General features: G+C 40.8%; 1 protein-coding gene across 2 annotated transcripts in view; it reads right to left on the bottom strand.

Annotated features, from left to right (window-relative positions):
* SUSD1 (sushi domain containing 1) overlaps positions 1-26,792 on the bottom strand; it is a 137,549-nt gene that overhangs the window by 47,741 nt on the left and 63,016 nt on the right. For both annotated transcript variants that reach the window (XM_070375110.1, XM_070375111.1), the window contains exons 9-10: positions 21,337-21,446; positions 16,671-16,863 (exon numbers count right to left, since the gene is read on the bottom strand). In XM_070375110.1, coding sequence (XP_070231211.1) covers positions 16,671-16,863; positions 21,337-21,446 — 303 coding nt within the window. The remainder of the gene's footprint in view (positions 1-16,670; positions 16,864-21,336; positions 21,447-26,792) is intronic.

Genomic DNA, 26,792 nt, shown 5'->3' with positions numbered 1-26,792 from the left:
AACTACTGAGCCTGTGCTCTGAAGCCCACAAACTGTAGAGCCCACGCTCCACAACAAGAGAAGCCTCTGCAATGAGAGGCCCGTGCCCTGCAAGGAAGAGTAGCCCCCACTCGCCGCAGCTAGAGAAAAGCCTGTGCAGCAGCAAATACCCAGCACAACCAGAAATAAATTTTCAAAAAAGAGTTCATTAAGATTAGCGTTCCAATTACTTCACTGATAGTGGTGGCCCCTTAAATGCAAATCTCTCCATACATTCTCCAAAATATACTTCAGATCAACTGGAAAAGCAAACAGAACAACATAAAACCAATACTGTCATCACCACTGGAAGAAAAGAGAAAACTGCAAACTTTAAATCACCTTTTATAAAAAAACGAATAGCAAATCCCAGCAAAGCTATCTCTCAATTGCCCACACATCATTCTAGAGAGTGAGGGGGTTCTAGAAGAGCCCTGTGAAAGAGAAGAAGGAAGCAAAGGGCCCAATCATGAGTCAGAGTCATTCCCAGAAAGAGGAATTTCACCTTAAGGGTGAAAATACTGAAAAAGAGACCTGGCATATGAGAGTACTAACTACAAGCAAAAGAAGAAAAATCTATGAGACTTCAGGTCAAACCAGTCAATCCTAAGGGAAATCAACCCTGAGTATTCACTGGAAGGACTGATGCTGAAGCTAAAGCTCTAATAATTTGGCCACCTGATACAAAGAGCCAACTCATTGGAAAAGACCCTGATGATGGGAAAGATTGAGGGCAGGAGGAGAAGGGAGCAACAGAGGATGGGATGGTTGGATGGCATCAGTGACTCAGTGGAGATGAATTTGAGCAAACTCTGGGAGATGGTGAAGGACAGGGAAACTTAGTGTGCTGAGTTCATGGGGTTGCAAGGAGTCAGACACAACTTGGCAACTGAACGAGAAAGGTATTGCTTCTGGGAAAACAGAGGATAGAAAGGAAGGAATAGGTATCCTTTGGAAACTATGCGGTGACAGGAAAAAATAGTGCAGGGAGAAGGTACGATCCGATTAAGTCAAAGTGAAAGTCGCTCAGGCAGGCCCGACTCTTTGCAACCCCATGGACCATACAGTCCATGGAATTCTCCAGGCCAGTACACTAGAGTGGGTAGCCGTTCCTTTCTCCAGGGGATCTTCCCAACCCAGGGATTGAACCCAGGTCTCCCACATTGCAGGCGGATTATTTACCAGCTGAGCCACAAGGGAAGCCCCATAAGTCAAAAGAGAACCCAAAATAGAAGAATACAGATAAACTACAACCACCTTTATAAAGCAAAAGGAAGCATAAGAAAAGATACAGGAAATATGAGAGCAGAAATTAATGATGTAGAGCAAGAGTCAGGAAATGTTTCTGTAGAGGGTCCAATAGTAAATATTTTAGGTTTTCTGGACCAGACGCTTCTGTTACAACTACTCAATCTTGGCTTTGTAGCACAAAAGCAACCAGACGATATGAAAATAAATGACTTGACTGTGTTCCAATAAAACTTTATTATGAAATCAGATGACAGGCCAGATTTGGCCCACGGTCCGTACTTTGCTAATCCCTGATGTGGAGTAGATCTAATTGTAGAAACAAATAGTAGATCTAATTAATAAAAAAAAAAAAATCTTGACTTTTTGAAAATACTTATCAAAATAGACAAACTGCTAACTAATCAGCTAGAAAATAAAAAGGAAAAAATCAAGTAAAAGGAGAAATAATCTTTGAAATAAAAGAAAATTCAAAAAGTTACTTTTGCAGACCACCAGGCAAATAAATTTTGAAAACAGATAAAATGGGTAATTCCTAACACAGTTTACCAAAATGGCCTCCATTAGACATTAAAAGCTGAAACATACAATGTCCATAAAAAAAAAAAAAAAAAATTGAGACCATCATCAAGGAACTAACACAGAAAATCCCTAGGCCTAGACTGTTACCCAAAGGAATTCTACCTAACCGTCCAAGAACAGGTAGTCCAAATGCTTCATAAATTGTGGTGATGAAGGAAATTTTCCAAATTCTTTTTATGAAACAAGGAAAATACTAATGTCTAAACCTGATAAGGATAGTCCAGAAGAAGAAAGAAAACTATAAATTCACATCACATGAATATTGGTGCAAAAATACTCAAAGAAAAGTAAGAAACAGAATCTAATGCCATATAAAAAAATAATGTACTAATGACCAAGTGGGATTTATTTCAGGAAAAGGGGCGAGAAAGAGAGAACAAGAGAGAGAAATGTGAAATTATATCTAATTAAAAAGTCACAAGGAAATGAAAAGAAAAAAGAACACCAAGTAGTTAGGTTTCCTTTGTACTGTATTAATGGATAGGGTAAACTAAGAAGTAAGTGGTTGCCGGGAGCCGGTGAGGCATTCCACTCGTGACAAAGGTCATGAGGAAGGAGGCTCGGCATACGCAAAGGCGGGATCGAGCCTCAGGAGTCTGCCCGGATATTCTCGAGCATTTTCCCCCAAAAAACCAGAGTCTGCCTACTTTATTGCTTTGTGCTCTCACCTCTGACTTTACTGGGGGCTGTCCCCTACCACCATCTCGCTCTCTCTCTGTCAAAGAGTTAACTTACAGCTCCAATTAATAAAGTTCCTGGGCAATTAGGAGTGTTTAAATCCAAACCCCTCAGATGGCTCTCTAACTCGCCTGACAAGTTTACCCGGACTCCTGCAGCTATGCATACGATTGTTTACAGTCTCCTAGCCTCCAGAGGCACGGGAAGCTTAAGATATTCAAATAGCTTAGAGCCTCTCAGAGAGTTAAAAAACTGTCAGAATAAACTAGTAAAGGATTTCATTGATGAGTCAATGCTTGTTGCCAAGTTTTCACATCCCCTGAATTGTATCCTTGAATATGTATTAATTAATAGTTGGTATGTAGAAAAAATAAGTAGTGGCCTTGGTGTTAGTAACTTTAGACCCTTAAGGTAATAAATTCTTTTCTTTGTTGTAAGCCCATTACACATCCGCCCTATAGGAATGCAATTTTATCTTTGGAAGATGGTGCCAAACCTTAAAATAATTACTCTTAGAGAAAATAAGTCTTTGTTGATAAGTCCTTGTCAAGAGTCATAAAATGTTAGTAGGCCTTCTGGCCAGAAGATGATGTAAATCACCTAAACCATTTGTATACGATAAATTTGCAGGAAAGAAACCTTGGTTTTTGATAAGAATCAAAGACTGCTGACTTTGCATCCCCTATTATCCTCTATGTGTAACTTAGGGTATAAAAGCCCCTGTTAAAAATAAAGCTATGGGCCTTGCTCACCAACGCTTGGTCTCCCCATGTCATTCTTCCCTTTAACTTCCAGCTGAGTCTCCATCTGGAGCGCGGAACCCACCACGCTTTACTAATTATGCCTGGGCTTCTAAGACCCACTCGAGAAGGTGTCTAGGGTGGGGCACCTTCCGCTATTCGAGAGGGCGCCTGCGGCCTACGTAAGTGGTGCAAACTTCTTGTCTTGAAGTTTTATTGGTCTCCCGCGTAAACCAAGCTACTCAGCCTCTTTTCTCCACTGAATTTTCCTACTGAGCTATCCTCATTCTATTGTTCTCTATATCTCTAATTAGCATATAAATAGTCGCCTAGGCCGTCTCTCCTTCGAATACCCTGGATCAGCTGGGGCTGGTCCCCAGCAAGTGGTCTTTTGTCTGATTTCAGCCAAGGAGAGAGCCTTGGAGCCTCTTTGTCTGTACACACGATTAGAATATAGTGGCCCTGAAACAGAAGAATGAGATGAACCCATTGCATTTAGAGCCATTTAAAGTCCATTTAATGATAAGCTCCAATTCCAAAGAACTTATTCATCTTTATTTATCCTCTGAGTATGGTTCTACCTAGCTGGATCTACAATGTCATTATCTTATAAAGAACAACCATTTTCTCTCTCCATTTTTGGCATATTACAGATGACTGGCTATTCCATGCAAAATATATGCTGATTTTTGGCTTGGCCAATGGCAAGTATGAGTTCCTCAAGCTGATGGCTTATAAGGAAGCAGGCTGACTTCAGACATACCTTTTCCACCCAGAAATGTTATTACAATATTTATCATTTTGTGGAAAAATATCAGAAACCAGGTTAAATTATTTGAGGTCTTTACTATCTTTTGTTTGGACTTCAATTCTGTGAACAGCAATCAGTTACAGGGGAAGTTTTATAAGGTCCCAAGAGATCCCAAATTATGCATGCTGTTAGAAAACCTGCTATCGTAAGCCACTTCATCAGTCAGGCATTCTACCAGGGAATAGAGGAATAGTGGCCTGTTCCTCTTTTTTAGATACTTTTTAAAATTTACCAGCACTATTCTAGAAGTAACTAAATGCAAGCAACCCTCTTCTAAAGAGAACAGAAAAACCAGCATTCTCTTAGTCATAAATGATTCCATTTTAAACCTCTAATTAGAAGCAGCCTAAATAGACAGTTGGTTTTTCAAGGTAAATATTGTCAAGAAAAAAAATGGCTACAAATCAACTATCTGGAAAGCACAGTTACTATTTTTATTGCCCTTCTGTAACTCTATAAATAGGGTATCATTTTAGTTGTCCTTGATGTACATTTCAGTTTGTCCTAGAAGGATATAACCATTGTTCAAAGTTGAGAGTTCATTATTTTGCTGAAATTTTTCTTAAGACAAATTTGGTATCTAGTTACAACTACCATGATATTTTCAGGCTAAAAGTATGTGATCACATTGTAAGGACAGGAATTGAGATTCAACCATGGAGGGCAGATCTGTACATTTCCCTTAGCTTAGCTCCCTGGACTCGGCTTAGCCCTATAATGGAGGCAGGTGGCCTTCTTTTCGGGCACAGATCCTTGTAATTCAACTGGCAACACAGATCAACTGTTTCCTAGGGATGGATGAGACAGAATCATCTGAACACATGGGCCCCATCATTTATCGAGCAGCAATATTTAGGAAATATTTCCTGAAAAACATGGACTCCAGTTCATTCCTCCAAATAATCTGAACTAACCTAATCATACCCCTGAATCAAGTCAGATCAGCAGAGCACAGGCATTTCTAAGGCACCTTTCCTTGCCCACTGCACAATGAATCATGCTTTTCTAAAATACAATGCAAAGAGTTAACTCATTGGAAAGGACCCTGATGCTAGGAGGGATTGGGGGCAGGAGGAGAAGGGGATGACAGAGGATGAGATGGCTGGATGGCATCACTGACTCGATGGACGTGAATCTGGGTGAACTCCGGGAGTTGGTGATGGACAGGGAGGCCTGGTGTGCAGTGATTCATGGGGTCGCAAAGAGTCGGACACGACTGAGCAACTGAACTGAACTGAAAATACAATGAGCCATGTTGAGGGGCAATATAAGAAACAGCATCATAAAATCATAAAATGCTGCTCAAACACTGAATTACTTATGAACCACCCCCCTGAATCAGAAATTTCTATATGTTGAAAATAACTTTACTTCTTTCCAAAAACACCATTTGTTGTAATCTTATAAGTCATGTAATGCCTTCCTTCCTGACTGGATGGGTTGAAAACTTAAACTTAAATGTGCGAGCCACTGATGAAAAAGTAAATAGATTATAAGGATATGAATTATTCTTAGCCTTATTCTGACATCTTTTTTAGGTCCTGAGTTTGTTTTACATTCTTCTTTAGGTTACCTACTTATTTTACACACCCATGTAGGTCACTTAGGTTTCCTGGTGGCTCAGATGGTAAAGAATCTGTGTGCAATGTGGGAGACCCAGGTGCGATCCCTGGGTTGGGAAGATCTGCTGGAGGAGGAAATGGCAACCCACTCCAGTATTCTTGCCAGGTTAATCCCACCATCAGAGGAGCCTGGCGGGCTACAGTCCATAGGGTCGCAAAGAGTCGGACACAACTGAGCAACTAACACTTTCCCTATGGTACAGGTTACTTAAAGTCCTAGAAAGAAAAGATGGACTATAAATAAAAACTTTTGTTTGAAAAAAAATCTATATTTAACATTAATACAATAAATCACAAAGGAAAGATCAATCGATTGGACTGCATAGAAACCTAAAACCTTTATACATCAAAGACATCATAAACAAATGAAAAAAAAATAAAATAGGATAAGTATTTGACACAAATAATTTGGCACCAATAATAAACTCTTACTCGATGAATAAGTTGTATATATCAATGAAAACACAGAATTGAACAGATAAATGTAATAACAATGGTAAAGAAATTAGTCAAGAAATTTGGATGTTGAAATACATGAATTTGGAGGAACTTAGAGTTACTTTCCTAACTTACACTCCTAGAACTAGAATGGATCTTTCCCAATCAACTCTCTAACGTTACAGAGGTCATGTGTGTTAAAGCTTGCTAGTTACCTGTCTCCTGATTTTTACAAAAGAAAGAACAATTATGGCCTCTCTCCACTCCCTACTCACTAATCCTCAAGGAATGAACAGTAATATGTAATCTGACAGGTAAGAAGAGGGCTACTATTCCTTGGGTCACATTTCCTAGTGGGTGGAGTTCATATGTCATAGGTCACTGCCCAAAGAAGCAGATCCTTGCTGTCTGGGACCTTCCTAGACTCAGGTACAAGGGACATGTGTAACTCGTTTCCGAGAAGTGAGTAACTGGTCTCTGCCCACTCCTTCTCCTCGGATCATCAGCCTGAGACTGGATGGGTAAGGCAGGCGGGTCCCTGTGCAGACCCAACTACCCAAACTTCCAGGGGGAAAGACAGTAGGAAACCCCATTTTGCCACACACATCTAAGCCTCATTCTCCAGTATCACTCTTACTAGAACTATGTTGGGGTAATTCCTGGGAACTTGCTCAGGCAAATAAAGTCGATACTTTACTTTTCATGCGTCAGGCTGCAGAAGTGGGGTAGGTAAGATTCACGCTCTTCTACTTGCAACATGTGAATACACTGAGGTTATATCAAGACAAGAGCAAAGCACCACCGGGAGAGATGGAGGCTCTTGGTCTCTATACTAGGATTGCAAGAATAGATCAAGCACTGAGACCTGCCTGGTGGTCCAGTGGATAAGACTCCGTGCTCCCAGTGCAGCAGGCCTGGGCTCCATCCCCGACCAGGGAGCTACAGCCCATGCACCACAACGAAGACTTGGTGTAGCCACGTTAAAAAATAATTAGATGGGGTATGGATAGATATTCAATTACCAGGAAAACTTCACATATCAGGCAAAATGTGTGAGTTTCTTAAGCATGAGCACTTTGAGTTATTTTGTCCACCACTTTTTTGGGGGGAGGTCTTTCTCTTTATCGTGTCTTTTCTTCTAAGTAAAGGTTTTAATTTGCCCAGAAGTAGCTAAGTAGCTTGTGTGGTTAGAGCAGTGCTGTTCAAAACATGGACTGGCAGCATCAACAAGGCCTGGAAACTTACTAGAAATGAAATTTTGAGGTCTGTGCTCCAGGCCTGCTGAGTCAGAACCTCTAGGTTGGAGTTCAGGAACCTATGCTTTAATAAGCTCTCCAGGTAATTCTTGTGTTAGCTAAAGTTCGTGAAACACAAAAAGATCATTAGTGGCAGATTTTGATAGATTTTAGAGAGCATCTGGGAGAGCCAGACATTAGCAGACAACAGGAGATTAGCTGCCCCAAATTCTGTCTCTCTTTATCTTGTTCAGAATGAAGAGATCTGAGAAAAGACTGAACCCATGGTTTGTCTACAGGCTCAGGAGTCATCATATGAAATGCTGGGTTGGATGAAGCACAAGCTGGAATCAAGATTACTGGGAGAAATATCAATCACCTCAGATATGCAGATGACACCACTCTTACGACAGAAAGTGAAGAAGAACTAAACTAAGAGGCTAAAGGCTAAAGAGCCTCTTGATGAAAGTGAAAGAGGAGAGTGAAAAAGTTGGCTCGAAACTCAACATTCAGAAAATGAAGATCAAGGCATCTGGTCCCATCACTTCAAGGCAAATAGATGGGAGAACAATGGAAACAGTGACAGATTTTATTTTGGGGGGCTCCAAAATCACTGCAGATGGTGACTGCAGCCATGAAATTAAAAGACACTTGCTCCTTGGAAGAAAAGCTATGACCAACCTAGACAGCATATTGAAAAGCAGAGACATTACTTTGCCGACAAAGGTCCGTTTAGTCAAAGCTATGGTTTTTCCAGTAGTCATGTGAGAGTTGGACGATAAAGAAAGCTGAGCGCCGAAGAATTGATGCTTTTGAACTGTGGTGTTGGAGAAGACCCTTGGACTGCAAGGAGATCCAACCAGTCCATCCTAAAGGAAATGTCTTGAATATTCATTGTAAGAACTGATACTGAAGCTGAAACTCCAATACTTTGGCCACCTGATGGGAAGAACTGATTCATTGGAAAAGACCCTGATGCTGGGAAAGATTAAAGGCGGGAGGAGAAGGGGACGACAGAGGATGAGATGGTTGGATGGCATCACTGACTCAGTGACATGAGTTTGAGCAAGCTCCGGGAGTTGGTGATGGACAGGGAAGCTGGGCGTGCTGCATGCAGTCCATGGGGTCACAGTCACAGTTGGACGCAACTGAGCGACTGAACTGAACCGAATATGATTTCAAATTTTCTTCTCCTCCTTCACTTTATTCCATTTTCTCCCAATATTGTCCCATTTGCAAGATGTAAACCTCTTCTGTAAACTGATTTCATTCCTTTTTCAGAGCTTGAGCAAAAGGATTCTAGCCAATACCATTTATGACTTTTCCTCAGCACTTGAGTTTGTAATAATCCCACTGGATTTTATCCCCTTTTCAACCAGGAAGAATCCCTGCTCTAGAATCCCCAGGCTGTTGTTGTTGTTCAGTTGCTAAGTCATGTCCGACTCCTTGTGACCCCTGGACTGCAGGGGTCCAATGCATCATGTGGCCAAAGCATTGGAGCTTCAGCTTCAGCATCAGTCCTTCCAACAAGTAGGATTGGAAGGACTGATGCTTTAGGATTAACTGGTTTGAGCTTCTCAGTCTGGGGCTCTGTAAAACAATCCAGAGCAATTTGAGAGCCTGTGATGTTGGGGTGACATGATGCAAAGAGCCAACTCACTGGAAAAGACCCTGAGCTGGGAAAGACTGAAGGCAGAAGAGTAGGGCAACAGAGGATGAGATGGTTGGATGGCATCACCAATTCAATGGACATGAACTTGGGCAAACTCTGGGAGACAGTAAGGGACAGGGAGGCCTCCAGACATGCAGCCTGGAGGACTGCATATAAGTTAAATAAGCAGGGTGACAATATACAGCCTTGATGTACTCCTTTCCTGATTTGGAACCAGTCTGTTGATCCATGTCCAGTTCTAACTGTTGCCTCTTGACCTGAATACAGATTTCTCAGCAGACAGGTAAGATGGTCTGGTATTCCCATCTCTTTCAGAATTGTCCACAGTTTCTTGTGATCCACACAGTCAAAGGCTTTGGCATAGTCAATAAAGCAGAAGTAGGTGTTTTTCTGGAACTCTCTTGCTTTTTCAATGATCCAGTGGGTGTTGGCAATTTGATACCTGGTTCCTCTCCCTTTTCTAAATCCAGCTTGAACATCTAGAAGTTCATGGTTCACGTACTGTTGAAGCCAGGCTTGGAGAATTTTGAGCATTACTTTACTAGTGTGTGAGATGAGTGCAATTGTGTGGTACTCTGAGCATTCTTTGGCATTGCCTTTCTTTGAGATGGAAATGAAAACTGACCTTTTCCAGTCCTGCGGCCACTGCTGAGTTTTCCAAATTTGTTGGCATATTGAGTGTAGCACTTTCACAGCATCATCTTTCAGGATTTGAAATAGCTCAACTGGAATTTCATCACCTCCACTAGCTTTGTTCATAGTGATGCTTCCTAAAGCCCACTTGACTTCACATTTCAGGATGTTTGGCTCTAGTCCAGTGATCACACCATCATGGTTATCTGGGTCATGAAGATCTTTTTTGTACAGTTCTTCTGTGTATTCTTGCCACCTCTTCTTAATATCTTCTGCTTCTGTTAGGTCCATACCATTTCTGTCCTTTATTGTGCCCATCTTTGCATGAAATGTTCCCTTGGTATCTCTAATTTTCTTGAAGAGATCTCTAGTCTTTCCCATTCTATTACTTTCCTCTATTTCTGTGCATTGATCACTGAGGAAGGCTTTCGTATCTCTCCTTGCTATTCTTTGGAACTCTGCACTCAGATGCTTATATCTTTCCTTTTCTCCTTTGCTTTTCACTTTTCTTCTTTTCTCAGCTATTTGTAATACCTCCTCAGACAACCATTTTGCCTTTTTGAATTTCTTCTTCTTGGGGATGGTTTTGATTACTATCTCCTGTACAATGTTGTTATCCCAGATAGAAAACCACAATAAGGAAAAGGAGATATATCCAAATGTAACTGCTCTAAAGAGACTAGAAAAGGTAGAAATACTCACTAGGTCAGGGTAATGGCTGAAAATCATCAAAGAGAAGAATAAAGGGACTATTCTGGAGAAAAAACAAAATGATCCCCCAAAAGGTGGGATCAGAGTTAAGGTATTATTCTATCAAGAAGGGTCCTCTGACAGTTTTAAGTAGGTAACCCAGTGTAAGCACTAATAGAGAACTTTTCAGTAACTGGAGTTGTGGTACTATGTAGCTACAGAAAATGTGACATATTTAATAAGAGAAAGACTAGAAAGATCAGTGTAGGATTCTTCAGGCATCATTAAGTGAGTTTCCAGGTGACATTGTTCTTACAGCTGAAACACCAGGTATGGCACAGACTACAAGAAGTCTGCCCGGGAAATACACGGATTTAAAACTTGAAAAGAAGGAGCAGAAAGCAGAGATGTAAGGAGGATTCAGGGTGCCTGACCCTTGATCAGGCTCAGGCTGAGGTCACAGACTGAACTGAACAGAAATAAATACCTCCTAACAAGAGGGAAGGTGGGAAGAATTTATTTGAATACTGACTGAGGCAAGGCATCGCTCTTGCTCTATGAAGACCTCACAGGTAGAATCCAAAGTTATACGTTAGGAGAACAAACATCGAAGTACGAAAACAAAAAGCAAATATAGAGAAGGTAAGTACTAATCTATAGCAAAAGGTATTAGCCAGGCCTGGGGAAGAAGAAGGAATAGAAACAGCTGGCATGGAAGGTTGAACGCTTACCACTCAGCTAGCCTGACGGAGCAGAAGGGAACACTTAGGAGGCCCTGGAACATTGGAGGATTATCCCTCCCAACGCAGTAAAGGAAAGGGTGGTAGGAAGGAGTGCTTCGGTTCCCATCAAAGAAACACGGGCAGTTCAAGTCTTAGAAATTCAGTTCTAAGGAAAGGTGGGGTTTGGGTGAAAAACCACTAACCTAGGAGAATTCCTGACCACATCAGACCAATGAAAGCACAAGTTCCAGAAACTCAACAGCAGCCCAAGGATCAGAGGAGGGTAATTTTCCAGGAAAGACAAAGGAAACTTCTTAACCAGGAAGCAGGACTCAGAAGCAAGTCATTCAATAATAGGAAGTCATTTGGATTAGAACAATTATTGGGAGCTTTCTGGGTACAGAGAAATTCAGAGAAAAGAGCAGGAAGTTGGGACTGTGTTGCAAGACATTACATTTCTTTCTTTCTTTCTTTTTTAATGACTATGAGTTTATTGCAGTACTTTTCTCCCCATTTGGCATGTACCCTCCTTTCTGTATATAGAAGTATAGTTAATTTACAATTTTGTGTTAGTATCAAGTGTACAGCAAGGTGATTCAAATATACAATTTATATATATATATATATATATATATATATATCAGTTCAGTTCAGTCGCTCAGTCGTGTCCGACTCTGCGTACACACACACACATATATATACTTTTCAGATTCTTTTCCATTAAACGTTATTACAAGATATTGAATACAGTTCTCTGTGCTATACAGTAGGTCCTCGTTGTTTCCCTACCTTATATATGTTGTTGCTGCTGCTGTTGAGTGGCTAAGTTGGGTCTGACTTTAGCGACCCTATGGACTGTAGCCTGCCAGGTTCCTCTGTCCATGAGATACTGCAGGGCCATTTCCTTCTCCAGGGGATCTTCCCAACCCAGAGACTGAATCCCAGTCTCCTGCATCTCCTGATTGGCAGGCAGATTCTTTACCTAGAATCAGGTAAAGATTCTAGATTTATCTGAGCCAACAGGGAAGCCCTACCTTATATATAGCAGCGTGTATATGTTAATCCCAAGTTCTTCATTTATCTGTGCCCCTTGCCCCCACTGGAGCTTCCCAGATGGCTCAGTGGTAAAGAATCCACCTGCCAATGCAGGAGACATGGGTTCAATCCCTGGGTCAGGAAGATCCCCTGGGGAAGGAAATGGCAACCCTCTCCAGTATCCAATGGACAGAGAAGCCTGGCAGGCTACGGTCACTGAGGTTTCAAAAGACTCATTATGGTTGCAAAAGAGTCAGGCACGACTTAGCAACTAAACACCACCGCCTGCCGCCTGCCATCCCTCTCTGGCAACCATTAGTTTGTTTTCCACGTCAGAGAGTCCATTTCTGTTTAAGACAATGCGTTTCACTTGAAGAGTTTCCTACTATAGATATGGATGCCCTGCTTACAGAGAAAGGAGGCTCTTTCACTACACAGATCAAGGTCTTTAGCAACGGTAGAGGGTGGGAGAAACAGGGCCTGAAGGAGAAATGAAAATACAAGGTTCTAAATACATGGGATAGATAACAAGAAAGACCTGGAGCCCCCATGGGCAAAGTTCCAAAATGTTCAGAGAGAGCAGATTTCCTCCTCCTATATAACAGATGAGCAGCCTAAGGTCAGACGGAATCCAAGGAACTTTATGAAAAGAGATTTCCCAAATTAAGTTGAAACTCATGGGGGGTGGACTTCTGATTGCTTAGTGACCCATAGAGGCTGACATATCCCACGGTCGATTATACTCACTGTGGATAATCTGGGGTCCACCTTGCAAAGGAGGAGATAACAATAGTCTCACTTTCTCAACTTGGCAACAAGACCCCCTCATTAAACTCAAGCTAGAGACTGCATCTCCTGCCACTTTCTCCAACCCACTCTGCTCCAGCCATGCTGGCTTCCCTGATGTTCCCAGAACATGCCAAGGACATGCCTGTCACACGGTGTTCCCCTCACTTCCTTCAAACCTGTACTTAAATGTCTCTTTACAATAGAGGCCCTCCCTGACCATCAACTGCCACTCCCTTTGCCAAATTTTATTCATCTTACCACTTAGCCCCACCTAACATATGATATATTTCCTTACTTGTTTATCTGTCTCCTCTCCAACCTCCTGACTCCAACCCCATGACAGCTGAGACTGTTTTATTGCTGCTGCATTGTCAGCGACCAGAACCTGCCTGACACACAATAGATAAGAAATGAACATTTATTCAATGAATGCATTTACACACCCATGGCACTTGAAGCCTCTGCTCACAGTCCAAGGCTGACAAAAGCAAGGTGGGTCTGGACGAACACGCGCTGGTTCTAGGAACAAAATTTTTCTTTTTTTCGAGCACTAATATTTAGTTAAAAGCAGTAGATGCACCGATTAAAAATGAGGGCCCTGGAGCCAGGCTGGGTTCAAATCCCACTTGTACCACTCACGAGTTTTGTGATCTTGGGCTTGCAGCTTAACTTTCTCTGTGCCTCATGGTCCTTATCTGTAAAAGGGGAATAATAGCAATGCCTTCCTCAGAAGGTTGGGTGGGCTCGGGTTGACTCAAGGAAAGCACTTTGAACAACGGCTGCGCATCTTCAGTGCTCAGAAAGCAAAGTTAGAGCTGATGCTGTGTATAAAATAGACAACTGATGAGAACCGACTGCGCAGCTCAGGGGACTCTGCTCAGCGCTCTGTGGTGACCCAAATGCGAAGGAAATCCAAGAAACAGGGGATTTATGTACACGTATAGCTGATTCACTTCACTATACAGTAAAAACTAACACAGCATTGTAAAGCAACTATATTCCAATAAAAATTAATTTAAACAAATGAGTAAATAAAGCTAGCACTGTCATCATCACTACTACATCATTACATCATTATGATGTAATATAATAGTGTATATAATATTATATTACATTATAATATAATATGTAATGTAATTACGTTATGTAATATAATAATGTATATAATATATTATTATAATATAATATGTAACATAATTATGTTATGTAATATAATAATGTATATATTATTATATTACATTATGTAATATAATATGTAACATAATTACATTATGTAATATAATAATGTATATAATATTATTATATTACATTATGTATATATTATTATATTACATTATGTAATATAATATGTAACATAATTACGTTATATAATATAATAATGTATATACTATTATTATATTATGTAATATAATATGTAACATAATTACATTATGTAATATAATAATGTATATAATATTATTATATTACATAAAATATTATGTAATATAATAATAATATAATAACATATTACATCATCATGTAATATAATGTACATATTATGTACATTATTATGTACTAGGAACTCTGTTAAACATTTTGCTTGAATTATGTCACATAACGAATCACGCAGAAGGTAACTGAGGCCCAGGAGCAAGACAAACATATCTAATCCACCGGGTTTTTCTCACTGACATTCACACAACATAAAATTAACCACTTTAATGTATACAATTCAATGATATTTAGTACACTCACAGTGTTGTACAGCTGTCACCTAATTTTGCTTTTCAAAGTTCTGTAACTCTGGGCCTCACGTTGAGACATTGAAAGATGAAACTTGGGATAATTCAAGATTACTTCAACTTTGGAGGTACCTTAGTAATATAGGCTTTCCAGGTGGCTCAGTGATAAAGAATCCGCCTGCCAAGGCAGGAGATCAACAGATGCAGTTTCAGTCCCTGGGTTGGGAAGATCCCTTGGAGGAGGAAATGGCAACCCGCTCCAGTATTCTTGCCTGGAGAATCCCATGGACAGAGAAGCCTGGTAGAGTACTACTGTTAATGGGGTCGCAAAGAGTTGGGCCCAACTGAGTGACTGAGCAGCACCTCCACCAAGAAGTCACGTCTATTACAAAAAACAAGATTTCTAGGATGTAACAGCTAGAACACACTCTCCATCACAAGCAGGCCACTCTGACAGAGACTTTGCAGAGAAAACACTGGGGAGGAAAGAACCTGGGACTCGAGTGCCTTTACATATTAATTTACAAGGAGAAGTAGGTGTTAATTTCAGACTTTCATTCCTCTGAGGATTGAACAGTTGGAGGAAATGTATATTCAAATTCTGGAAATGGATGTGGGGGCTAGGTTTATGCTGTGAGGAGGAATTCATCTTGCAATGTGTGTTGATACCAAGCATAATCTGAGATGGAAAATAAAATAGTGAATTTTCATTCTCCTGTACTGCATGGCCCTCATTTGTGTCTATTATATTTCAGAGCCTTCCAAGTACAAAGACCAAAGTGTTCACTCTCGACCCGCAAAGATCAGTGGGTGAACAGGATAAAGGCCTCAGGAAGGTAAGAGCAAGACCTATCTTACTCTACTGCTTTCCTTCAAAGGGGGCAGCGTCTCTGCCCGGCTGTCCATAGATTTGTCCCTTAAACCCTACTGATAAAAGAACAAAAGAAATTAATTGTAGAAGGACTTCCCTGGCAGTCCAGTGGTTAAGACTCAGCACTTCCAATGCAGTGGGTGCGAGTTTGAATCCCAGGGACAGAGGAGCCTAGTGGGCTGCCGTCTATGGGGTCGCACAGAGTCGGACACGACTGAAGCGACTTAGCAGCAGCAGCAACAGCAGCAGGGAACTAAAGATGCTGAATGCCCTGCTGCTGCTGCTCCTGCTACAGCACGTCAAAAAAAAAAATCAATTAATTGTAGCGACATCAGCATTTCTTGCCACTAGGGGGAGCTGTGGAGTTGACACAGCCGCTTCTATTGGGAAGGGAAATCAACCCTGAGTATTCATTGGAAGGACAGATGCTGAAACTGAAGCTCCAATACTTTGGCCACCTGATGTGAAGAGTCGACTCATTGGAAAAGATTCTGATTCTGGGAAAGACTGAAGGCAGGAGGAGAAGGGGGCAACAGAGGATGAGATGGTTGGATGGCATCACTGACTCAATGGACACAAGTTTGAGCAAGCTCCAGGGGAGAGTGAAGGACAGGGCAGCCTGCTGTGCTGCAGTCTATGGGGTCGCAAAGAGTGACACAACTGAGCGGCTAAACAGCAACAACACAAGCCACAGGGGAAGGAGCCTAATCTGCTTTAGACCACTGTTCTCTGTGTTGCATTAATGTGCTTGTATGAGACCCAGTCAGGTGGCCTCCTTGTCCCTCCAATGCCCGACACAGTGGAGCTCACACTTCCGAACTCCTGGAAGCTGGTTCTAGTTGCCCAAATGTCTACCTTTAGGTTTCAGCTGTCTTAAATTTGAGGCGAAAGATAGAAAACCTTACACAATGCTCGATCCATTACTCCTAGAGATTCCTGAGTAAATCATTCAGTTCCTGGTCTGTATCCTCTCTGAGCCTGCACCCCTGTGGGGGAGGGAAGATTCAGAGACCTTGTACCCCAGACAAAACTGGCAGTTTGTTAGACCGAGAACCCGGTCTCTTGCCTCCAAGACTAGCATTCTTTATGCTCCCCCATGTTGTGTAGTTCAATACACATTTAACTTGTTGTCTTAAGACCCCAAACAGAAAGACACCCCACCTACCTGCTGGTGCGGTGGTTACTGTTGTTTGCACTGATGGCCGCTCCGGAGATCCCAGGAGGGTGACATTCACCGAGTAGTCAGTTGCTGGATACAGATCTAAACACACCACTGCCGTCTGTTCCCTCGTAGTAAAGTTAAACGATGTTGCGTGATAAAAAGTATTCAGATACCACCTTCGACCTAGAACTTTAAACTGTCATGAGATTAAAAGAAAGGGATCCATTAAATTTGTTTGGCTTGCAGATACCTATACTACAAGCAAAATGGAAAGAAAGCAAGGAGCTTCCTTCTACTTATCCTCACCCACAGAGAATTATTTTTAATACAATAGCAAGCTAAACTGGGTGACAGCTTTACAAAGTTACCCTACCTAGCCTATGCAACCTCCCCCTCAACCAGCTATAAGACTAAGCTTAAAATGCATAACTACATCTCAGATGAACCAAATGTCAAGCTGCTGCTACTGCTGCTGCTAAGTCGCTTCAGTCGTGTCTGACTCTGTGCGACCCCATAGATGGCAGCCTACCAGGCTTCCCGTCCCTGGGATTCTCCAGGCAAGAACACTGGAGTGGGTTGCCATTTCCTGCTCCAATGCATGAAAGTGCAAAGTGAAAGTGAAGTCGCTCAGTCGTGTCCAACTCTAGCGACCCCATGAACTGCAGCCTACCAGGCTCCTCCGTCCATGGGATTTTCCAGGCAAAAGTACTGGAGTGGGGCCACCACCAACTCAAGATGTACATATAATATAGGGGCTTATAAAGGAAAAAAAAATGTAAAAGTCCCAGATCATATGATCATCTGGTGCTTTAGCTGGACGTACATATTTTTAGAGTTTCCTTTGATGCTGGTGTCACTGACTCTTCCATCCTCTACCCTTCTTCATCACAGCCATTCTTCACCTGGCTCATTGAGAGATTCCTCTCTCCCCGACAGAGGCAAGCATTCCTAGCATTCTCTTGGGTAACATGAAAGTCCTTATATAGATAAGCCATCAAAACTTGGTCTCAGAGTGCCTTGAGTTCACTGCTGTGAAGTTCCTCCACTCCACCTGAGCTACCCATATCCACAGCCTAGACTGTGTCCTCCTCTGAGCTGCTCCACCAGGATCTCCTAATCCCCTATTCTTCTGGACCACTTGCTCCCACTCTGATTGCTCTCACGAAATCCCCTAAGACTTCCTCACTCAAAACTGTCTACTAATATTCTAACACCCCCACTCTCAGCTTCCCTACCTATCTCAAAAAAAACCAAACCATTGTTATATCACTTCTACTGCTCTCCTTGCCTGAAACCCTCAACGCCCTTACCCTTTTCTTCTCAATATCACCCACTCTTGACAATTGAAAGCACTCAGTCCAGCCAGACGTTTGACCTCACCCACATCCACATTTAGACTGCTGCCATCTGCTGGAGAAAAACCTCACAACTATGGAGGCTGCATTTAGTCTGTCTCATTCTAAACTACCTGTATTTCAGTCTATAAACAAAAATTACTTCCTAGTTAACAAACTTGAAATCACACGGTTTGAATAATTTTATAGTCCTTTTACTTAACAACATATTATAAAATTTTCTCTATCATTAAATAATCCTACAAATGGATAGAGTGCCTGTTACTTGCCAGCCAGAGTATACAGTGTTGGGTATACAGCAGTAAATAAGATACAGGTCCCAACCTCAAGGAACTCACAGGTAAGTATCCAGGCAAATAAAATACACAGGAATAAGTGTTACAACACATGAGGCTGGAGGAGTACCCAGGAGGGCCACCTGACCTTCCTCCTTAGGGATCAGGGAAGGCTTCCTCATCTTAATTGTGGACTGAAGGGGAAATTGGCATTACCCATGTGAGTTGCAGATGTGAAAAGTCAGGATAGGAAAACCAATTCAAAGAATGGATGGCATTTGGGGGAAGAAGTCAGAGAAGGCCTCCCACCAGGGAGATGACCAAGCTGATCACTGCAGGACAAGCAGGAGTTAGCCAGGTACAATGAGGGAAAGAAGGGTTTTGCAGGTAGAGAGTCACATATGTGAAGACACAGTGCTAAAGGGAGCACAGGAAGCTGGTAGGGGGTGGGGTACAGGACCCAGAGCTTAGAGAATAGATTAGCCCTAACTAAGTCGACTCAGGAGTCTTGGGAGACGGAGACGGTCACGGAAGTCAAGACAATGGGTAAGACACCCAAAGACAGGTACGTTAGGACAAGAGAACAGGGAAGGCACAGCCTTGGGGTAATCAAATTTAAGGCACAGACAGAAGAGAGATCTTGTAAAGGAGACTGAGAGGGCTCAGACCAGAAGAGATAAAGAGACTATTTCAGTGCGAATATTGGTCCACAGCAGCAAATGCTGTCCAGCGGGAAGCAGAAGCTATTTCGAGTCTGATAGTGTTTGATCCGATGAATGTACGATTATTTATTGGAACAAATTCCTATTAATGGACATTTAAGTTGTTTTCAATTTCCCCTAATATAAATAAAGCTTCAGAGGATAGTTTAACCTTTCTGTGTATGTCTGCATAATAAATTATAGTATATGTCTGAAAATTTACTGATAGACCCTAACAAGTAACCATTCTGGAAAGTCATGCCAATTTAAGTGCCCACAGCTGTGTGTAACAGGATTCACTCCAAGTTTATAGAAAGACTATGGTAACTCATGGTTTATATTTTTTCTGAGGCATAACACATGCTCATGTGTGTTTTGGCAGTAAGCATATTCTCTTTTGCAAACTCCCTTTGAATGTTCACTTCTTTCCAATGGATTCGTTAAGAGTGTTACACATCTTACTTAATCTTTGTCTGACATATTAAAAAAACAGCGATTTTTAAATTGAACTCTTTAATCATTTTAGTGTAGGCCATGAAGTAAGAATCATTTATCCTCTTAACCAAGGTGTTAACCAATTGTCTCCAAACCATTTATTTCTGTATTCATTTGAAAAACCATCTTTATTTTATATTAAATTACTTAGGTACCTGAATATGTTTCTAGATCCAGTGTTCTTTCCAGTATAAAAATTTGAATATTTCACTCACCTGTTTATCCTTCAGTGCTTCCACACAGACATCAAAATAAGATTCAAGTTCAAAAGTACAGGAATCAAGGATGACCAGGCCACTACTCAGATTTTTGTCTCATTTCTTCCCATCTCCCGTGTTTTCTCTGTTCCTCCAAAAAGCCACATTCTCGATTATCCAATAAGCTACTCTACGTGCCCACGGTGCCCTTCTTCCACCTCACGCAACATCTTTCATCTGGTGAATTCCACTTACTGTCTATGACTCGGCATCATTTCTGATTCTTGTTAAAAGAAAACTGTACCTGAACATCATCTCCTATTCCATTTATTTACTTTTTATCAAAACTCTTATGATACCAAATTATAGTTGTCTGTTTACATGTATGCTTATATTAATTCAGACCGAATTTCCAGGTCCTAACACATGATATTCTTCTGGCAAACGGTTGATGAATTAATTCTAATTTAATACTTAGTCTACACTCTGCCAGATGATTTGCTAGGCAGTAAACTGTATGAATGTGAGAGCTGGACTTTAAAGAAAGCTGAGTGCCAAAGAATTGATGCTTTTGAACTGTGGTGTTGGAGAAGACCCTTGGACTGCAAAGAGATCCAACCAGTCCATCCTAAAGGAAATCAGTCTTGAATATTCATTGGAAGGACTAATGCTGAGGCTGAAACTCCAATACTTTGGCCACCTGATGTGAAGAACTGAATCATTGGAAAAGACCCTGATGCTGGGAAGGATTGAGGGCGGGAGGAGAAGGGGACGACAGAGGATGAGATGGTTGGATGGCATCACCGACTCAATGGACATAAGCTTACTCAAGTAAGCTCCGAGAGTTGGTGATAGACAAGGAGGCCTGGCGTGCTGCAGTCCATGGGGTCTCAAAGAGTCGGACACGACTGAGCAACTGAACTGAGCTGAACTGAACAAAATTAGAAAGTTCCAAGCAGCTACCTGGAGAATTTCTCTGAATATAAAGCCATCTAAGTGTAGATACTCTTTCTCCCCAGTAAATAGAAAAGGTAAATGAGATATGAATGTCACTTTTTTAAAAAATATTAATTTTTCAAGTACTAGGAACTCTGTTATGCTGTATGAGAATTTGGATTGGGTGACTGCAACCGGACAGAATGAATGCAGTGGGGTAGAATGAAGATCAGTCTGAGGCAAATTTGCAAAATTTGCCTGAACTGAACTGAAACTGACACAAAAATAACAAATCTCAGTTCCTACCTGATTACACTCACAATTTTACTTGAGATTTGTGATGTTTATAAATTCAAGTTAAATGAGAACCAACAGCCCTGCAAGAAGTTTCTTAAAAACCCACCTCCATGTATGAATTTGATGACAAAATCAGCTGCAACTAATATACCAAAATATTAATAACATATAATATATATGAAATATCAGAGAAAATGATAGCAAATCATTAAAATTAAAAAAATATATATAGTATCTTCCTTCAATTTAGTTCCTCACTTGCAGCTGTCTTGCATCCATCTCTAGAAATAAGAATTAAACAATCTAGAAGTTCATTCCATTCATGTGTTTAAATACTCTGGATCCCCACTTGGAGAGCACCCAAATATTTAAGTGACACAATTTATTAAGAATAGCATAAGAGATCTTCTTACTTGATACACTCGTTCTGATCCAACTTTCCTAGAATGTCTGTTCAATTTCAAGCAAACTTTATTAAATATTGAAATATTGAAAATCCCATCATCTTCTAAGAGATCATCACCTAAATGATAAGAAAGAACACAGGGAAATGTTGCTAGTAAAACATACCATGATGAAGGACAACTGCAACTCCGAGAGCCAACAGAATGTTTAACAGCAGAAGCATCAAACCTGGCTCCAAGTTCTGGCTCCACAGCTTCTTAACTGCATGACCTTAGCTAAGTCACTTAACCCCTCTGGCCCTCAATTTCCTATTTGTGCAATCAAGCAATCCGTGTTACTTTTTTTATATCACAAGCATAAATAATGTATATATATTTTTAAACGGTTGTAGGACTTTCCTTGGGGCTCAGTGGTCAAGAATACACCTGCCAATGTAGGGGATGTGGGTTCGATCCCTGGTCCGGGAAGATTCTGCATGCTGGAGCGACTAAGCCTAGGTGCCACAACTGCTGAGCCAGGGTACCCTAGAGTCTGTGCTCTGCAACAAGAGAATTCAAGGCAACGAGAAGCCTGAACACTGAAACTAGAAAGGAGTCCTCACTCATCGCAACTAGAGAGAGCCCCGTGTGCAGCAACAAAGACCCAGAGCAGTCAAAAATCAATAAATAATAATAAAATAAATGAAACTATTGTTAACCAATAAAGGTGTGAGATTTTAGAAAGTTAATCCTATCATTTGGATTGTCCCATAAGTAAAATGTCATGAAGGTAAGTATCTCAACAGGCAGAAAGTCTGAGAATAAGGAGAAAGCTGAATAAAAGTAAAGGTCAGGGATTAGAACTCTTAGAGCAAATGTTGCCAACCTAGAAGATGACCAGAAAGTAGATGACCAAGCAAGATGTTTGTTCTCAGCAGACAGTATTTCCAGGGCTCCTTAGATGAGGGCTAAGGCAGTAAAATAATCAAGAAGCAGATGTATTTCCATCCCTGTATAGAAGAAAAGTAATTTCATGCCTCCTGCAGTCTAATTCATTCCTTCGATGTTCTATTTTCTTAAGGCAGTTAAAACAACAAAAAAAAAGAAGTTTGTTAAGACCCCACAGAGAGTCTAGTAATACCAAGGCTAATTTTCAAGAAAAAAGCAGATTTCCTAACAAACAAGTCTGGACATTTTCTACAAATGTGAAAAAGCTTCAATGTTTAGCAGAGAGAAGCTTTTTATAACAACCTTTCATGCGTATTTCTCCCACTGGAGTCTTTGCTACCTAAGAAGAAATAATGATAGCAATAAACTTTTGTCTTCAAAATCAGAATTGTCCATTTCAAATTTTAAATATCACTGACAGAGGCAGCACCAGGCAATCAGCTTGGAGAAAATAGTCTTGGCTGGATGGAGGAGCTTGGTGGGCTGCAGTCCATGGGGTTGCGAAGAGTCAGACACGACTGAGCGACTTCACTTTGACTTTTCACTATCATGCATTGGAGAAGGAAATGGCAACCCACTCCAGTGTTCTTGCCTGGAGAATCCCAGGGATGGGGGAGCCTGGTGGGCTGCCGTCTATGGGGTCGCACAGAGTCAGACATGACTGAAATGACTTGGCAGCAGCAGCAGCTCTTATTGGAAGATGTAAAAATATGGTTATGAGAAAGAATTTGAAGACCTATCACAAGTGCTCTCTGATACCTTCACAACTTTCATTTTTAAGACTGCATAAGAATACCAGAAACAAAAATTGCCCCATGTATGCATGTGGTTTTGAGGCATACCAAGTATACCTGTGTGAGCAATACCACATACAGTATATGTCTGTACACAAACAGAACATAAAGCAGAAGTATTGTCTGCAGAGTTCCTGTCTCAATATGATTTTCCCACTTATATCCCTTATGGTCTGAGAACAAAGGCATCTGGTTCCCACTTCCCACCCCCAACCCTGACAGAATTGACGGAGAGTAGTAAAAATGGGTCAATTTGCATCTGGGTTGGAAAGAAGGGTTGACTGCCATCTATAAGGCAGAAACATGAAGATATTTCTACATAGCTCAGCGTGGAAGAATCTGGGCAAAGAAAAAGGCTGAGAGCTCTGTGCAATATGCTTTCCAAGCAAAGGAACAGGGTCCCAAAATCTCAACGGAAGGAACAGGGTGGACTGGTGCCTATAGAGTTGGGGCTGGAAGCAAGGACTTCTCCAGCTGGAGCCCCTTAGCCTGGTGGCTCCCAATCCTAAATGCCCATCAGCAGATCTACAGGAAAGCTTGGACACTGGTGGGTTTTTTTCTTCTTTTCTTTTTCTAACTCAGCAGGCAATTCTGATAAGCACCCAGGCTACATACACTGTTTGTTCTCACTACTTCTACTTCTAATAATAATAGTCTCTCGTTAGCACAATGGAGATCATTAACAGAGAAGGACTTCTAAGTGGAGGCCTGGGGCTCTGGAGGTTCCATTTGACAGAGAGCTGTGGTCGGCAAAAGGGGAGACTTGTTCCTTCCAGCCTTTGTAGGCGAAGGTCCATATGAAGCCAGGTGATGCTGAGCTGACGCAAGAGCTACAGTTTTATTGATCCAAGATAGCCAAGTGTTCAATCAGGGCAGGAGGCTTTCTTGCAGCTGCTCCTCAAAGGACACTGGATCATCCAACCATCAGTAAATCCTTCAAGATGAGATCTGAGATAAGCATATCAATATTATCCAATAAGAAGGAAGACCAAAGGGAATGCCATCCATTTTATTATGAAGGGAATATCGATCCTAAATAAAACTTTAAAAAACATATTTATTTACTTATTTATTTATTTGACTGCCTCGGATCTAAGTTGCAGCACGCAAGATCTTTGTTCTCAGGGGAGATCTTTTCATTGGGATGCACGAACTGTCCAGTTGTGGCTCATGGGTTTCAGCATTTGTGGCTCACGGGCTTAGTTACCCCATGGCTTGTGGGATCTTAGTTCCCCTGTCAGGGATCGAACTTGTATCCTCCGCGTGGCAAGGTGAACTCTTTACCACTGGACCACCAGGGAAGTCCCTAAATAAAACTTTTACTTCCAAGGGTAAGTAATCATAATCAAGAAAGGGGGGAGCCTAAGAAATGATTCTACAAAGAAGAAGAGGGAGATCAAGCCTTGAAAGCAAAGAATGAAGACTGTTGAAAAAATATTGAGCTAAATAATGGCAAAACTCAGCAACATCTGTTTTGTACACTCAGTAAAAAATTTTAAAGATGTATTCAAACAGATAAAGGATGAGATGGTAGAAGAATGTGATAGCAGAGAGGAAACTGGTTGAGAGAGGCAGAAATAAAAGAGGAACTGGAAGAGACAAAAACCAAAAGGAAATGAAAGTGCAGCAGCAGAATTTAAAGTGCATCAGAAATGTCAACTCATAGACGCACAAATGCATCCAGAGAACAAACTTACTACATACTCACAGAGGGCAGAGGGAGAAGGCATGGATGTAAAAAAGAGAGAGAAAATGGAAGACCAATGCAGATAGACAAGGAATTCCACATAGGAGTATTTGAAGTGCAAAAACAAATGTCAACCACAAATCGGCACTTGCCACGGTTGCTCGTCACCTACCTCTACAAAGATTAAAGTATGTGCTGCTGCAGCAGCTGAACTGCAGCACCCGCTGAAGGAGTTCAGAGTGGAGAGCAGAAATGAGGCACTCTGTGCTCCCGGGAGACTGGCAGGGCAAGTCTTCAGATAGCTAGATATCCTCAGGAGCTGATTTTATGAGCCCAATTCTTATATCTCTTCATATCGAGAAAAGACCTAAAGTCCTTCTTGGTGAAGATTGTTTCTTGTGACTAGCAGAAGCTTCATGAGACAAGCAGAAACTTTCTACCAAAAAATCTGTACTTGATTCCATGTACTCCCCTTTATCAAAATCACATATATAGTGTCTTTGGAACAGTTTGGAAGTTTCTCAGAGCTATCTGAGGTGCTGCCTCCCAAGCAGCAGTCCTCATACTGCCCCAAATAAAACTTAACTCTCAATTCTCACACTGTGCATATTTTTTTAAGTTGACACAAACAAACAAAAACAATACTCAGAGATTTAATGAAAGAAAATATTCTTAATGTGTAGATAGACTGAAATGTGAGGATCCAAAAACTTACAGGGCTGTAGGAAAATTCTGTGAAAAACATTAACATGTATATAACCCATGACTGAAACTTCATGAAAGAAAAGATTTCTGTCTCACTCACTATTGAATTCCCAATGCCCAAAACTGTCAAACACATAGTAAGTGGTCAATAAGCATTTACCACATGCACGAGTAAATGATTAAAGTCTGGAACTTCACATATAAAGAAAACTATGATATCCAGGCTGAAAAAGATCAGATTGTCTACATGGGATTGAAAAAAAAAAAATCACACCTTCAAATTCCTCTTTCAAAATTTTAAATTCCCAAAGCCAATGTGAAACCTCCAGGATTCTGACAACAAAGGTTTTGTCCAATAATTTTATCTTCAATCAAGCTCCCATTCACTTGTGAAGACAACAAAATGAGGTTCTCAGATAATCCTGGGCTCAGAAAGTATCCCATTCCTCAGTAAGAAAATAGAAATCACGATGCAGAAAGAGAAATAAAAATAGAGGAAAACAGGAAAACTTTGGTATGAAAGAACCGCTAGTAAACACTAAAACCATGAAAACATACAGCTGTTTATATAATTGTTATAAATATTGCTATAAGTTTATATAAAAATGAATTCTTAAAAGATGTAGTGCATGTTAAAAATTATTAAAAATAAGAGGCTGGCAATAAAAAGCTGTATTAAGCCAGTAGCAAAAGGAAAGCAAAAGGGGAAGGAATAAAAGGAAGTAAAAAATGCTAACTTCCTTGTCTTTTGGGGGGAGAAGTCAACATAATTCCAGTCTCGACACTGGTAATAAGAGAAATACACATTCAAATAGGATTTTTTTGTTTTTGTTTTTCAATGTGTAGTACTGAATAAAAGCAAGATCTCTACCGTCTGAGTCACTGAGAAAAGAACATTTGTGCAGCAAAGAGAGAATGCAATAGACATAGCAACAAAGCATTAAAAAGAGAAAAAATTAAGATGACAGAAGAAAGGAAAACCGTATCACAAACACTACTGCGTAAATGGATTAACTCTATTTTTCTTACAAACGTTTGCAACATATGCTATCTCCTCAAGTACATCCATAGCAGTACTATCCAGACAGATTTTAAGAAGAAAAGTGGGCAAAGGCATATCATGCAAGCAGAGCACAAAGAAGTCAAGAAAATCAGGGCAAAAAAATTATTAAATAGGCTAAAGTGAGCCACTTGTTAATAGTGCAAGTTAGAATCTACAATTAGGACATCAATCATGAACATAAATATCATAACATCAAAATGTGTGAGACAAACTATCAGAATGTACAAGACAAACTGAGAAGAATGGCAATCTAAATAAGCAAAAAATAATAACAACAACAAAAACAGAA

The sequence above is a fragment of the Bos mutus genome, chromosome 8, assembly GCF_027580195.1.
Source record: "Bos mutus isolate GX-2022 chromosome 8, NWIPB_WYAK_1.1, whole genome shotgun sequence".
Classification (NCBI taxonomy): Eukaryota; Metazoa; Chordata; class Mammalia; order Artiodactyla; family Bovidae; genus Bos; species Bos mutus.
This window is presented reverse-complemented; position numbering and strand designations above follow the sequence as displayed.